Raw genomic sequence first — 14,570 nt, 5'->3', positions numbered from 1 at the left:
CTGCAGCCGGTCCGTTTTCAAACCGCGCCAAGGAAACAACTCTACGCGCTCGTGCTCCATACCGTTCACTTCCTCACCCTCGTGTCCCGCCCCGACACCAAGTGGCGGGACCTCTTGCCACCTGTGGCGGGTGAGGATCCCCGGTGGGCCAGCCTGTACTCCACCCTGGTCCCGAGGCCCGGGATATCAGCTGGCGGCTCCTTCCGGGCCGTGGAGCACGGCGTGCTTGGCGCGCTTCACCCCCCCCCCCGACACACCCCCCTTGCCCGGGCGTGAGAGGGCCCGGCGATGTATACCTAGAGGCGCCAGGTTGCAGCCCCTATACCGGCTCCTCACCGACATTCTGTTACGCTTTTTTGCACTTTTTCCCTCACCTCTCCCTCCATATCCTTATCCTCCCCCCCCCCCACAAAGTGGACCTCCTGGTCAACCTCCTCCTCTCCCTCCCTAAAAGGCCATCCACGCGCATCCAGAGGAGAGAGGAGGAGGGCCACGGCCCTTGTGGGGCACTTGTTGGCGCTCCTCGTCCTCTCCGCCGCCCGGGCGGGGTTCTCTCTTCGCGCCCGCCCGCCCCTGCCCCTTTTCCTCGAGCGCAGGAGGCTGTGTCCGGTGTCCTGCTCCCTGCCCATCAGGCCCATCCCCTCCTTCACACCACTCCTGTCCCTGTTCTTTTATTAGTTGTCCCCCGCAATTAGTGGGTTTCTGAGGCCCTGTGGTACCTCCCCTTACGCTGGGGGGGGCGGTTCCGTTAGCATGGGGTGGGTTTCGCCCGCCCCGTTTCCCGGAAACCCAATAGATACATGGGGCAACCACAGGGGGCAGATCTCCTCGCGGAGCCCCTGCTACACAACCCCCAGCTCCGTGTGCAGGTGGCGGAGTCCCCCGCGGTGCGCCAGAGGTTGTTCCTGGCGGAAGCCACCAGGGTCGGAGACCTCCTGGACTACGACCGGGGAGACTGGCTGTCTCCTCCTGGGGAGAGGATAAGAGAGAATGAATCAAACGTGACAGATGTTAGTCATGTCCCTTAATGCACTATTGGAAGGTGCTCAGGAGTGACGAGCATGGTATAAAAACTGGTATAGAATAAAACAGAATTATCTCTTTTCCTCCTCAATCCTTTAGTCAGTATTTAAGAAAATGAATTTGTCTGGAACGAAGCATTTTCATAGGGCAACCCAGCTGCTCAGCTTGTGACAGCCCTCCCCCTGCAATTGACTTTCAATCTCATCCCTTCCTTGGCAGGGGAGTGGAGAGTCCCCAGTCTGGTATAGCAGGGGCTGGGGATGTGCGTCTGGCCTGAAGCATAGTAAGGAGGGTAGGCAGGAGTACCTTGCTCCAGCCCCTCTGCACAAAGATAAGATTTGGGCCCCTAAGATCCTAACTCACTTGCTGGGTCCTGGCACAGAGGGAGCAATGTCACCTTCAGGGTTGAACTGTCAAATATAGAAATAAATTACAGGATTCATGAATATTCATGAGGCAATTCAAACAACCCAAATTAACAAGGACATTAATTACCAAACTGATTAGGCTGTCAATTCCCTTTATTTAAATACATCAACAATTCCCCACTCATGATGTATCCTACTGAAGACTGCAGAAGTAATCTCAGTGTTTCCCTGTAGGAGGCTCCCTAGGGAGTATAGTGAGATCCCAGTTACTTGGGCTGTCAGAGAGCGAGAAAGGGAGTTGCTGTTCAAGTGTCATCTGTCCTTTGTACCCACTGGTATTTTTTTTTCTCCCTACATCAAGAGCTCCTTCTCAATACTGTCCCGCAATAAGGTTGCTGCGCATGCAGTCAAGCTGTCTAAGAACATGTGCTCATTCCCCTGTCCTCCAGATTCCATGCTAACAGCACAGACAGGGGAGGGAAGCCAGTTTTGCTACAGATGGCATGCAAATTTTAGGATCTCTTGCCCACTATTCTCTAGACTCCATTTCTGCTGAGATACCTGGTTGTGCTCTGTTCCCTATGATTTGGATTATTGCAGCTCCTTATCTGGCCCCCACTAAGATTCTCCCTTATGCCTCTCTGGCAGCCTCCTCATCTGCCACCTCTTTTGCAGCTCAGGACCCATGTCACAATTTCAGAGTTAACAGTACCTTTGACCCCACTACTGGTCTTTCATGAGGGCACCCACTCAAGGTTTGACACTCCCAGCCATCACACCTCTTGGGAGGAGACCCATGTCTCTCTCTCCCAGCAGACCAATGGGTTTACATTTGCAGTCCCTCTGCACCTCACTGATTTCCCCAGCAAGTCTGACTGGAGAATAGCACCTGTGATTACCCCTTCTTCAGGGGCCACAACAATGTTTACCAGTTACCAACCAGCCCTCACAAAGGAAGATACCTTTAAGAATAAATGTAAAAGCACTACAGAGAAAACATAACAATCAATAAAAGTTCCTCTATGCATGCTAAGAGCTTACCAGAGGTTACTAACCAGCAGTCTGATAGGGCTCTAGCAATCCAAAGTTCTTCCAACCATTCCACAAGGGTTGGAGCCCTTGAAGTCCTGCTTGTTTGCTGAATCAAAATAAAGCCCTGTATCAGTTCAAGCTCATCTCTTTATACCAGGACTGGCCAACTTACAGACCCTCTGAGCTGCATATGACAATCTTCAGAAGTTCAAGAGCCAGGGCGTGCCGGCCAGGGTCTTGGGACTTCAGCCCTGCTGGGAGGCACCTGCTGGGCCCAGGGTTTCAGCCCCACAATGGGCTGGTGGGGTTAGGGGCTTTTGCTGTGCAGGGTGTGTGCATCTCGGGGCTTCTGTCCAGCGGGGCGGGGGTCTTGGTGCTTCAGGAGGTGCCCGCTTGGGCTCAGGGCTTCAGCCCCACTCCTGCTGAAGCTCCGAACCCTGGCAGGTCACCACACAGGGCTGAAGCCCTGAGACCACACCCACTCTGCTGAGCAGAAGCCAAAGGCCATGTGTGAGGGGGCCACATGGGTCATGTGCCCCCCCAGTATTTACCACATTTGCTGGCCCCATTCAGTCACATGGTGCCACTGGACCCCCTTCCTGCACCGCAGCTGCTGGAGCCAACAAGTTGGGAGCTGCAGCCATGGGTAGAGGCAGCATCAGCTGGGAGAACCACTGCTTTTGCTGCTGCCTATCCACGTGGAGCTGCAGGAAGGGTGTGTGCACCTGTGGGGGGGCATGACTCAAGCTGTTGGGGGAGGGGGCCCGAACCTTTAAATTGTGCCTCCCACCCACACTTTCAGTAGGCACCAGTCATCTCTAAGCCCCGAGCCACACCACTCTGCCTCAGAGCAGGAGCCCCAAGCTCCTCACACCAGCCTGGTAGGCAGAGAATGTGGTGGGGGTGGCTCTGTGAGCCGCTGTTTGGCCACCATGTTTTATACCAAAAGCCCTTGCTTAATCTGTGGAAAACCCAGCCTGAACCAATAATGCAAACCACTCCTTTTTCTCCAGGGTGGTTTACAATCCCCCAGGGTAATCACCCCCACTGTTTTTAGCTCGTGGAGGAGCTGGGGTAACCTGTGGAGTAGAACACAATCATACAGAGAACTTTCATGAATGTAATACAGTGGTTGTGACAGGTTTAGTCACAGAGACCCCCATGGGATTGTCACCTGATGTGCTGAAATTACCTCTGAGCCCGTTTTCTGTGCCAGCTTGGGACTCCAGAACCCTGCTTTGTTGAGGCAGACACACTAGCCTACTGCATCACAGACCCAGGTCTGGTCCATGCCCCCAAAGCTGCAGACTTTAATCAGAACTGCTCAACAGGTCACCTATCTCCAGCACCCAGTTCCCAATGGGATCCAAACCCCAAATAAATCTGTTTTACTCTGTATACAGTTTATACAGGATAAACTCAAATTGTCCACCCTCTATAATACTGATAGCTGTGCATATCGCTCTGTTTGCTCCCGCAGGTATTAATCACTTACTCTGGGTTAATAAAATCACTTCTATTTATTAACTATAAGAAGTAGGATTTAAGTGGTTTCAAGTAATAACAGACAGAACAAAGTTAGTTACCAAGCAAAAAATAAAAATAAAAATAAAAATGCCAGTCTAAGCCTAATACATTAAGAGACTATTTACAGAAAAATCTCACCCTCAGAGATGTTCCAATGAGCTTCTTTCACAGACTCCTTCCTAGTCTGGCCCAATCCTTTCCCCTTGTACAGTCCTTGTTAGTTCCAGCAGGCATCTTAGGTGAAAAGCAGGGTTTTTTTCTTCCATGACTGGGATCCTCCTTTGTTCTCTTCCACCCCCTTTTATAGCTCTGGCATAAGGTGGGCATATTTTGTCTGTCTGGATCCCCACCCCTCCTTCTAAATGGAAGAGCACCAAGTTTAAGATGGATTCCACCGTTCTTCCTGGGCTGGCTTACAGGAACACAGGAAGGTTTGCAAGTAAACAGAGCCATTTACAACCAATTGTCCTAGTTAATGGGAGCCATCAAGATTTTAAACCATCATCAATGGCCCAAGCTTTGCATAATTACAATAGAACCTCAGCGTTATACTTTATATTTCTAGCTTCAGTTACAAGAATGATACATGCATACAAACAGGAGGAACACACTTAGTAGATTATAAGCTTTGTAATGATACCTTACAAGAGACCTTTTGCATAAAGCATATTCCAGTTACATCATATTTACAGTCATGTGCATATTTCTATAACACATTATGGAGTGCAATGACATAGCGGCCCCCAGCGATATGGCTATAGCCCCCACGCTGGCTCCGTGCAGCATCTTCCCTGTCCAGCACATGAAGCCCTCGGGCCCCAAGGTCCCTGCGTACCCAGACAACCAACAGAAGAGGATCAAGTGCAGGCAGGGAAGAGGCGCAGGGAGCGAGGATAGTCCCCGTCCCTCAGTCCAGCCCTCTGGCCCGTACACAGGGCCTGGGCCCAGCTCAGGGTGTATATTGGGCGGTGTCACGCCAGAATGACCAGGCGCTCAGCCGAACCGCTGCAGGAGTCCCCGCAGCCCTAGGGGCGGCGCTGCCGGCACAGGCAGGGAGCAGCTGCAGGGCCGTGACCGGGGGCACGTTGGCACCAGTGCTTGGCTCACGGGCTCCCTCAGGGCCCTTCCCTCCTGCGGGACGCACAGCCCGGCCCAGGCTGCTCCGCGGGCCGCTCCCCCAGCCCGGCACCGAGCCCGCCGGGCAGCGCATGGGGCCGCGCCCTGTCGCTCGGCAGCGGGAAACGCTGTCAATCCGCCGACAGTCAATTATTCATGAGCCTCATGAATATTCAGCAGATACGTCATTCCGATAGAGCCGCCCCTAGCGGAAATGACATCACGGACTGGGAACTCGAGTTATTTCCGCTTCTGAAAGCGGAGCATCATCCGCTGTCAAAAATCGTTACTTCAGCCGTCACTTCCGGCCTGGAGTCACCCCTTCGCCGGCCTCGTTAGCTACTTCCGGCCGGAAAATCTCACCTCGTCCTGAGAGGCTGCTGGTGGCTCTGATTTGTCATAGGCGGTTCCCGCCCTCCCACGGTTGGCGCTGCTGCCGGTCCCGTGCGGCGCGAGCGCCGCCTCCCTCTTCCGCGCCCACGATTAGCACTTCCGGTTTGAAAGTCCATTCATTCATTTCCTCCTGCACGGCAAAAGTCTCTGTTTATGACGTCAGTTCCGTCCTTTCCAGAGCCCCGGACGTACCAAAACACGCCCCGCCTCCTGAACCGGAAGTGACTTGCCGCTCCCCTTTCCGGTGAGGAGGTTGCCGTCGCCGCTGGAGCCGGGGTCGGGGTCGCAGCTGGGGGGTGGTGTCCGGTAATCGGCGGCGGGCGAGACTCTGAAAGACCCGGGGCAAGGGTACTTCCGGGTTAGAATGACCCGGAAGCGGAAGCGGGGAGGTGCGATTGGGTGTCGGTGCAGAGTGCCGTCAGCCTCCGGGCTCCGCCGCGCGGGGATTGAGAGTCCGGATCGGTTCGGCCCCTCCCTCGGGCTCGGCCGCTGCGCAGCTGGGGCTCGGCGCCCTCTGTGCCTGCGGGGGGGGGGCGGGCTGGGGGCTCCCCCGGGGGCGGGGCTGCCCCCGTGGGATGTGTGCGCGCGGGGGGGTCCCCGTTTCCCGGTGTCCTCCCCCACCGGCTCCGCCATGCAGGCCCCCGAGCCCTGGTAACGCGGGTAGTTTGTTCGCAGAAACAGCCCCGGAAGGAGGAGAAATGCGAGAGGAGGGAGAGTGAGAGGGAGCGGGGGTAAGAAACTTCCAGGAAAACGCGAGGAGCTGCGGGTATGAGTCAGTACTGGCTGCCCCCGCCCCGCCCCAGTTCTGTAGGGTGGCCCTAGTGCCCAGCTCTGGGATCTGGGGCCTTTCTTCTGGGAGTTAGTTCCGGTCCAGGGACTGACCTGTTCAAAGGCTTGGCTATAGGGTGCTTCACCTCTAGGGCATGACTTCCTGTCTAGCTTCAGGGTATGGGGGAGGTGGGATTGGATGTCTGAGGGAATGGCATGAAGATTGTTGACCTCTAGTGTATTAGTAGTGGTTGGGGAAGGAGAATCCAGTTCTTTTTTCTCCACAATAGTTAGGTTATTGATGGCATGGGACCAAAGATGGCTTTTCAAATTGTTACATAGAATTCCTTAATTCTTCTTCCTCAGAGCTCTGTGAAGATGCTTTTGCATCTCATCAAATGCCCTGTGTTCAATATGTGTTTTTCATCATGAATTGTTTCCAGCATCACTTGGGCCTAAAACTTCCCCACCATGAAATTAGGTCTTGTACAGATATAATGATGCTTTAGGTACCACTCCCATGTGTCATCCTCAGGGTTTGGTTTTTTTATTATAATAAAGTTGGAAGTGGAACATCACAATAAATAAATTAGCTGTGTGAAAGTAAGGACAATTATATTTAAAGTCTACTTTATCTATTCTTGCATATTTAGCCTTAATTGTACCCCCTTGTACACACCATTTTTCCACTCTAAGTCATTGCTACGCTTTTCATGTATGTACCAGTGATTCAGTGCAGTAACTCCATGAAATGTAAGCCCGGCCTGTGAAGTGTGTGAATCTGTGAGAGCCATAGTGATGATACCATGTCCCTCATGATGAGCAGTAATCGAACTATCTTGTTTGTTCAGTGCATGTAAATTTGGCCTGTACATGGAAGGTATTGTTTCTGGTTTATATCAGGAGGGTACGTTGACATCTGTCTGATACTAGACTGGTGAATGGGAAGAAGGTCCCATCTGTGGCCTGTTTGTGGAAGCTGAGATGATGAAGGCGCTGCAGTGGGAACATGCTGTGGTACAGGGTTGACGCTCCATCCCGTATGTGATAGTGGTAGAGCAATTGGAAAGGTTACATGCAGAGTTCTGGTAAAGTAAGTGTGAGCTGTGTTAAGGGGGTGGGATGGTGAATAGGGATTCATATTTCCGAAAGGGTTATTAGACTACAATGGGTGGCTAGCTGTGGGTAGGAGGACAGAAGTCTGGTGGAGGAATTTTATCTTCAAATTTCCTCACTTTGAAGGGTTGGCATGCCACTGAAATTGCATGAAATCTTCTGTTGTGACTACTCCCCCTCTCCCACACCTCGCAGTTCATAATAACTTTGTCAAGCTTTCATCTTTTAAACTGAATTTTTCCAAGCCTCATCTCTCCCCAAATGTGAAGGGTTTGGGAGGTTAGCCATATTTTGAGTATCAGTACAGTGGAAAATATACTTTTACCTTTATAAATAAAATTGTGACTATATAACGACTCTAATAGTGGCCTAGTTGCGGGTAGGAAGTTATTAATTGTCGCCATCAACATTGGTTTGGATTTGAGTTTGAAAACTGAATTGCTTTTAACTATCTTCCAATTTTCTAAATGAAAGAAGGCTGTATGTTGTGTTAGTGGGGGGGGGGGGGCAAAATCAGGATTTTACTTAATTTTATGAGCCCTTGTCTTCTACACCTAAAACTTTACAGGTGAAATGGTGGGACTCTGGCACCACCGTCAACTTTGTTTGCATAGTGCATAAAAACCTCAATTATTGTATTGTACAAACCCAATTTCATTTTGATTTTAAGATTCTATCTGGGCAAATAGTGAAGGTACTTAAATCTTGTGGGGTTTTTTAAAATGCCTTGATAAACTAGAGAAATGCCATAGGAAGCACTCAGAAGTCACAAAAGTGCATGAACTCTGCCCCCTCATATACTTGCATTATGATTATGTTCTGTCATGTAATTAGACACAGGCCCCTGCTTCAGTCATGGGCTGAGTGGTGTTAAGGAAATGAAGATGAGATGGCTTCTGTAACTCCCTCATGTTCTGGACCAGGTTATGATTGAATGACAATAGTGTAAATCCATAGTAATTCAATCAAAGTCAATTAATTTACAGTGAATTTATATTGGAGTAGCTAAGATCAAAATTTGGTCTTTAAGTATACACCTCTACCTCGATATAACACTGTCCTCGGGAGCCAAAAAATCTTACCGTGTTATAGGTGAAACCGCGTTATATCGAACTTGCTTTGATCCACCGGAGTGCGCAGCCCTGCCCTCCCGGAGCACTGCTTTATCGCCTTATATCCAAATTCGTGTTATATCGGGTCATGTTATATTGAGGTAGAGGTGTACTTGTTGGACAGTAGGTAATGAATGAGGCAAGGGTGGGTTCACTACACAGAAAGGACGTAGTTGATTTAAAAAAATTACAAGTAATTGGGTTTATTTAAAATTCTTTGATTTTTGGCTGATATATAGGAATTGTAGTGTGTACAGTGTTCATCTTCATTTTGGTTTTATTACACTTTAAAAAATGTCTTATTTCTACATTATTCATTGCACACTGCTCAGCAACCTGTCTATTTAATGAGATGGGGCCTAGAGAAAAATAATATATGGTCATGTAATTAAAGACTGTATTTCATAACTGATGTAGAACTGTAGCAAGTTGAGGCTGCACTAGTAACCTTACCCTAGACACTTTCTAACTACGAGCACCTCACTTTTCAAACTTAATGTTATCCAAACTTAATTAAATTCCATTCAATAAAAACTATCAAGTGATCAACGTATATTTAATTATCAACATATATTTGAGTGAATAGTCTCAGCCTTCACTCTATCATAACACAGTTTTTGTATAGGAATGTCCTTAGTTTTGAAATAGTCATTTCATTGGTGTTGAAAGCTTTGCCAGCTGAGCATATTATCCCAGGGGGTGGATTTTTTTTATCTCTCTCCCAATTGCTGTGCTCATAGAGGTGAAGCTCCTCCAGTCTGGAGAGGGCTGCCATTTGGTCTCTGGCCTGGTCAACACTTAAACATTAGGTCAGTATAGCTACATTGGTCAAGGGTGTGAAAAATCCATACCTCTGACGGACATAGCTAAGCTGACCTAACCCTCAGTGAAGATGCAGTTCTGGTGGTGGATGAATGCTTCTGTTGACATAGCTACCATTGTTAGAGGAGGTTGTGTTCCTACACCAATGGAAAACCCCTTTCTGTTGATGTAAGCTGCAGCTACACTACGGGGTTATGCTGGCGTAGCTGTGCTGAGGTAGCTAGGATGGTATAGTCCCTGCAGTGTAGACATAGCCTTGGGTTGGCTTGAGAGCTGGTGTTGGGCAGCAGTGACTTAAGGGATGGTGATATATGATCGTGTGCCCAAAACATGGCTGAAGGATGGTACTAAAAGGGGGGTGGCATAGTGAGTCACTCCTTCACCCCTTTTGGAAGGAGGAGAATGTGGAAATCAGGACTCCTGGGTTCTCTTCCCAGGGGAGGACAGTGGAGTCCGCTTGGACTCAGGATCCTTAGGTTCTGTTTTACACTTTCCCATGGGAGTGGGGTCCAGTGGATTAGAGCAGTAGAAAACAGGAAATTGGGAGTCCTGGATTTTATTTCCTGATCATCTGTTGGCTCACTATGTTATCTTGGGCAAATCTGTTTCCCTCTCTGTCTCTTCCCCCCTGTGTAACACTATGCTAACATTCTCCTGCTACCTGTGGGTGAGGGGTAGTTAGTGCCTGACGTTACGTTAGGATGAAGGGTCAGGGGCAGGCAGGATCTGGAATTCACACTATTTGGGGGTTGGATTATGTGCAATGTTGTGAGAATTTGTTTCCACCTGTGAGGGTCATGGCTGCAGAAACAAAACCCACCCACCCCTTCCTCACAGGGGAAATTAGTCATCTTTGGGGTGGGAGACTGTAAGTTCGAAGCTTCTGTCAGGAGGTAATTGAGAGGAACCTAGTCCTGGGTGAGTGGTGAGAAGCAGCCTCTTTTCCTTGCTGGGAGACAGGGTCTTGGCAGAAAGATCAGAAGAGGGGCCATGTTGCTTAGTTTAAAAAGGGAGATCCCACAAGGGTTACTGCATTAGGCTGAGCCAGTTCCTTATCACAGTCTCTCTGGGTTTAATGTTTTCCTTTTACATGTGTTTCTGTCTCTCGTCTTCCCCCCTCTGCCCAGCTAGGATGGAAGAATCTCATTTCAACTCCTCCCCGTACTTCTGGCCAGCAGCGCCCACAGTCTCGGGACAGGTAAGGGCCTCTGTATTCCACCATGGTCTGTTTGGTTCTGCTCCTTGCTGGGACCAGAGTGCTCCTGATCTATTTCCTACAGTGCCTACTGCTGGGAGGTGTCAATTCTGGGGTATTCTAAAAGAACTCTTTCACACTCATGTAGATCGAGAATACCATGTTCATTAACAAGATGAAGGAGCAGCTATTGCCCCCAGAAAAGGGCTGCAGCCTGGCTCCCCCCCACTACCCCACCCTGCTGACAGTACCCACCTCTGTGGCCCTACCCACCGGCATCTCCATGGATTCAGACACCAAGTCGGAGCAGCTGACCCCACACAGCCAAGCCCCCGTGACCCAGAACATCACTGTGGTGCCAGTGCAGTCTGCCGGGCTCATGACAGCAGGTAGGGAGCACCATGGGGTTGTGGAGGAATGGAAGGGGTAGTCTCAGCTTTTGGAGGGAATGAAGTGCATAGGGTTCTGAATGTTTTCCTTTGGGGCTGTAGATTGACTCAGGTCTTGGATAGCAGATGGCATCGCAGGTCCTGGCCATACCTCTTAATTGTGTTCTGTGGAGTTCTGGTGTTTCTCTTCTCCAGGTGTTGCTGAGCATTTGACGTCCAATATTGGACAGAGGGATGGAATAGGGAGGAATATCTACTGATCCTTGTGGATCAGGGTTAAAAATGAATTTGGAGGCCCCACTTTATTGGGGTGGGGGATCTGAAAGGTGATTGGACTCTGCCCCTGATGTCTGGAGGGGCTGATGTCTGAGCTCTTTCCCCTTTCTTTCCCTGCAGGTCCTGGCCTGGTGATTACTTCCCACTCAGGTTCCCTGGTGACCACAGCCTCTTCTGCCCAAACCTTCCCCATCTCAGCCCCAATGATTGTCTCTGCACTACCCCCTGGCTCCCAGGCTGCCCTCCAAGTGGTGCCTGACCTGTCGAAGAAGGTGATAACCTCCCTCTCTGAAGGTGGGGGAATTGCCCCTAAACCTCCCCGGGGCCGGAAGAAGAAGCGACTGCAGGAGGCGGGGCTGCCAGTGATGAGCGATCCGTTTGTGCTGTCAAACGAGGATGATGAGGACCAGCACAAGGATGGCAAGACGTACAGGTGGGGAGTAGGGCTCAACCATGGCTGTTTCACTGCGTGGGGTGGGGGAAGCGGTTACATGAGAGAGTAGATTTGTGCTTTCTCCCTATGAAGTCCCAATGTGCAGACACTTTCAGCTGCAGAAAGAGTTGAGATTTCATCTCCTTTTCTCTTTTAACAAATCAGGCAAATTAAAAAATGCAGATCAATCTGATTTTAAGGATTGCTGCAGTGTCAGGAAGTAATGCTCCTGGAGCAGCTGGTTAATGAGTCTAATTAGTTTAAACCTCACCCGATAATGTTTGTAGTGTGCCAGCTGTACTGCAGGGTGTAGTACCACTTGCTGCAACTAGGAGCTGCAGTACACCTGCTTGCCACTGGGGTGGGACTCCTGCCTCTGCAGTACATAGACCCAGACAGCTGAGGACAGAGGCTCAGTGAGCAAGGAATAGACTTCTGTGGGGTAATTTCAGGTAACATGTTCCCTGTTGGCTCTGCTCCTACTCTTCCACCCCAGCAAAAGGTTGAGGGATTTCTGAGCTAGGTGTTGGAGTGTTTCTGAGACTGGTGGTGGGTGTCAGATAAGGGCCGGGGGAGAGTTATGAGCCCAGAGATGCACTTTCTGAGCTTGGGACGGGGTGTGTCTTTTATGTTTATGAGGGATTGGTGGGAGAGGGGACTGGCTCTGAGCTGTGGAGAGGATAAGTAGGAAGAGGAGAGGGTCTCAGTCTGGGGGAGGGTAGAGCGTAGGTGTTTCTGAAAAGGTGAACATTGAATGTTGTTGAGACTGGGGGTGTTTCTGAGCTGAGTGGGTTGGGTTGACGGTGTGAATGGGAGGGTGAATAGTGGTAAGTAGGGAGAGCTGAAGAGGTCATAAGGCTAAATATTTTCTCCCACCCTGGTCTTTACAGCAGTGTCCCAGTTCTGTATTTGGAGTGGAAGAGGGAAGAGGTGGGGCTCTTTTCCCCCACTTCCTTACTAACCTTCTTTAATCCCTTAACAAAACCTGTCCTTTGGGCTTCTCCAGATAGTTTTTGTACCAATATAACTCAATTTCTGTAACTAAGCTATTTCAGTACAAGCACCTTTTGCTGTATAACTGTGTCCAACATGGGGCTTGTATCACTTTAACTATACTGACATGTGAAATTGATACAAAAACTTCATGTGAAGCCAGCCCTTTGACCAGTGTCCTAGTTTTTCACTTTGAAAATATGATCAACCTGCAGGAAGTGTGGGGGAGTCTGGTACTTGCAGCCCCACCATTTATTTTGGGCATCGACCACAACGCTATGCGACTCGAGCGTCATACGTTCTGGGTTGCTAGTTAGGTTGTTGAAGGTGTATTTATAAAGGATGCACTTGGCAGTGAACACTAGAATTAAAGCTACACCGGGACTTTAATTATAGCCCTGTTTGCTTGTAAGTCTGAAAAATGCCTCTAAGCAGGTGGAATGACTCCGCAAAAAACAACATGCAAAGTTTGGACTTTTCCCTCACAGTCCAATATTTAGAACAAAGGAAAAGTTGATAACCAGGTACCAGTAACCAGACTGAACTCTACAATGGGCAGATTTCTGTGGGTGTGGAACCTACCTCCTCTCCCATGTCCCAAACAGCCCTTCCTCGAGCATTTGTGCGAGGGGAGAGGGAAACTGAGGTGAGGTTCACTGGTGATCAGGTAGTAGCTCTGCCCCCTTTGCAGTTTCTTTGCTGCCATCTTCCATGCTTACTCTCAGCCCAAAGGTAGATTTTTTTGAAATTTTGAGCAAAATCTTATCTTCTATTTGACCTGTGGCAGAGATGGAAAAAATGTAACTTTTCCCTCTGTAAAAATCATATAGTGCAAATATGGCCAAACTTTTCAAGCTGGAACTTTCCAAGTGGCTCATTCATTGAGGACTCCTGGGTTCTGTTCTTTGCTCTAGAACTTAAGGATCGCAGACCACGAATTATAAAACTGTATAGTGCTCATTGCTATAGTATCAAAGTGCTTGTTAGGTATTTTACCTCTGCCTGATGAGGTTCCTAGTGGTCTTCATGAAGTCTCTACTCTCCTCCTTTCCCGGTTGGAGGAAGCTTTGCTTGGGGTGTGGATGTACATGTGTGTGGTGTTTTCATAAAAACACTGATTCTGGTAGAAATGTTTCATTGTTGAGAGTCTGGCCGGGTGCTCTGAAGAGGTTTAAACTAGATCAGTCTGCTGTCTAGGAGCTCATTCTATAACTCCAACCCCCTGCTCTGAGATGGCTTAATGTTTGGCTTCCATGTGTTTCTTCCTAGCCTTTCTGAGATGCTTTGCTGTGCAGGTTGCTGATAATACCTAGCTTCTAACTCACTGAAGAAGATAGAGACTAAGGCCCTGAAGTGGCAACAGAAATAGGCTGGAGCCTGTGAAGGAACCATAGCTTAGAGGTGATGTACTCACAGCACATCAGCCCACAGAGGAATGGGCAGCCTTCACCCAGCAAGTTATAGTAGCTCGGTCTGAAGATGATGAATGTGAGGCTCCAGAGTGGCTAAATCCTCCTGTGGGAGGAAAGGGTGGAGTTTTCAGCAAGCTAGGGGTAGAAGGGATCATCTTGGTATTAGCACTAACTGCTCATCTAGGGTTAGCGAAGAGTCCAGCAGAACCCTATGGGTTTGCGTTGTACTGCTGGGGAATGCCTGCCGAGACAGAGGATAGTGTCTAAACCAGTTCTTTGAAATGTCTTCCTTTCTGAATAGCGTCACTTCAGTCTTGCCTGCATGCAGTGTCAGCCAACTGTTGCTTCAGCTATGTGCTGATTTCTCAGCATTGTGACATCCTTGTGATTGTGATGGCTGTGTTTGTGGGAGATGAGCTGGATAGCTGGTTGTGGGGTTCAGTGGAGCACGTTTCTTCTCACCACATCCTCAAATGGTCTGCCGTAGGTGTTAAAAGAGAGGGAGGGCAGCATAGATCCCTGTGGGTACTGGGGAAAGAGGAGCTGTTAAAATTATAGAATATCAGGGTTGGAAGGGACCTCAGGAGATCATCTA

At 49.5% G+C, this 14,570-nt stretch overlaps 1 protein-coding gene and 1 long non-coding RNA gene across 16 annotated transcripts in view; one reads left to right on the top strand and one right to left on the bottom strand.

Annotated features, from left to right (window-relative positions):
- Positions 1 to 1,135: 1,135 nt before the first annotated feature.
- On the bottom strand, positions 1,136 to 5,292 carry LOC120406872. Its single transcript, XR_005599643.1, has 3 exons — positions 4,089 to 5,292; positions 2,433 to 2,529; positions 1,136 to 1,433 (listed from the first exon to the last, which is right to left on the bottom strand). It is a non-coding gene; the product is annotated as an uncharacterized LOC120406872 (long non-coding RNA).
- A 336-nt stretch (positions 5,293 to 5,628) lies between these two features.
- Positions 5,629 to 14,570, top strand: part of ZNF384 (zinc finger protein 384) — a 36,129-nt gene continuing 27,187 nt past the window's right edge. Inside the window, exons 1-5 of one of the 15 annotated variants that reach the window (XM_039541999.1) lie at positions 5,685 to 5,703; positions 7,131 to 7,320; positions 10,405 to 10,475; positions 10,621 to 10,861; positions 11,258 to 11,570. In XM_039541999.1, the coding sequence (XP_039397933.1) occupies positions 10,410 to 10,475; positions 10,621 to 10,861; positions 11,258 to 11,570 (620 nt within the window). In that variant the 5' untranslated portion in view covers positions 5,685 to 5,703; positions 7,131 to 7,320; positions 10,405 to 10,409. The other 14 variants (XM_039541975.1, XM_039541989.1, XM_039541966.1 and 11 more) reach the window with 14 other exon arrangements.

This window comes from Mauremys reevesii, linkage group 1 (assembly GCF_016161935.1).
Source record: "Mauremys reevesii isolate NIE-2019 linkage group 1, ASM1616193v1, whole genome shotgun sequence".
NCBI classification, from domain to species: Eukaryota; Metazoa; Chordata; order Testudines; family Geoemydidae; genus Mauremys; species Mauremys reevesii.
The sequence above is the reverse complement of the archived record's forward strand: the minus strand, read 5'-3'. Positions and strand labels throughout refer to the sequence as shown.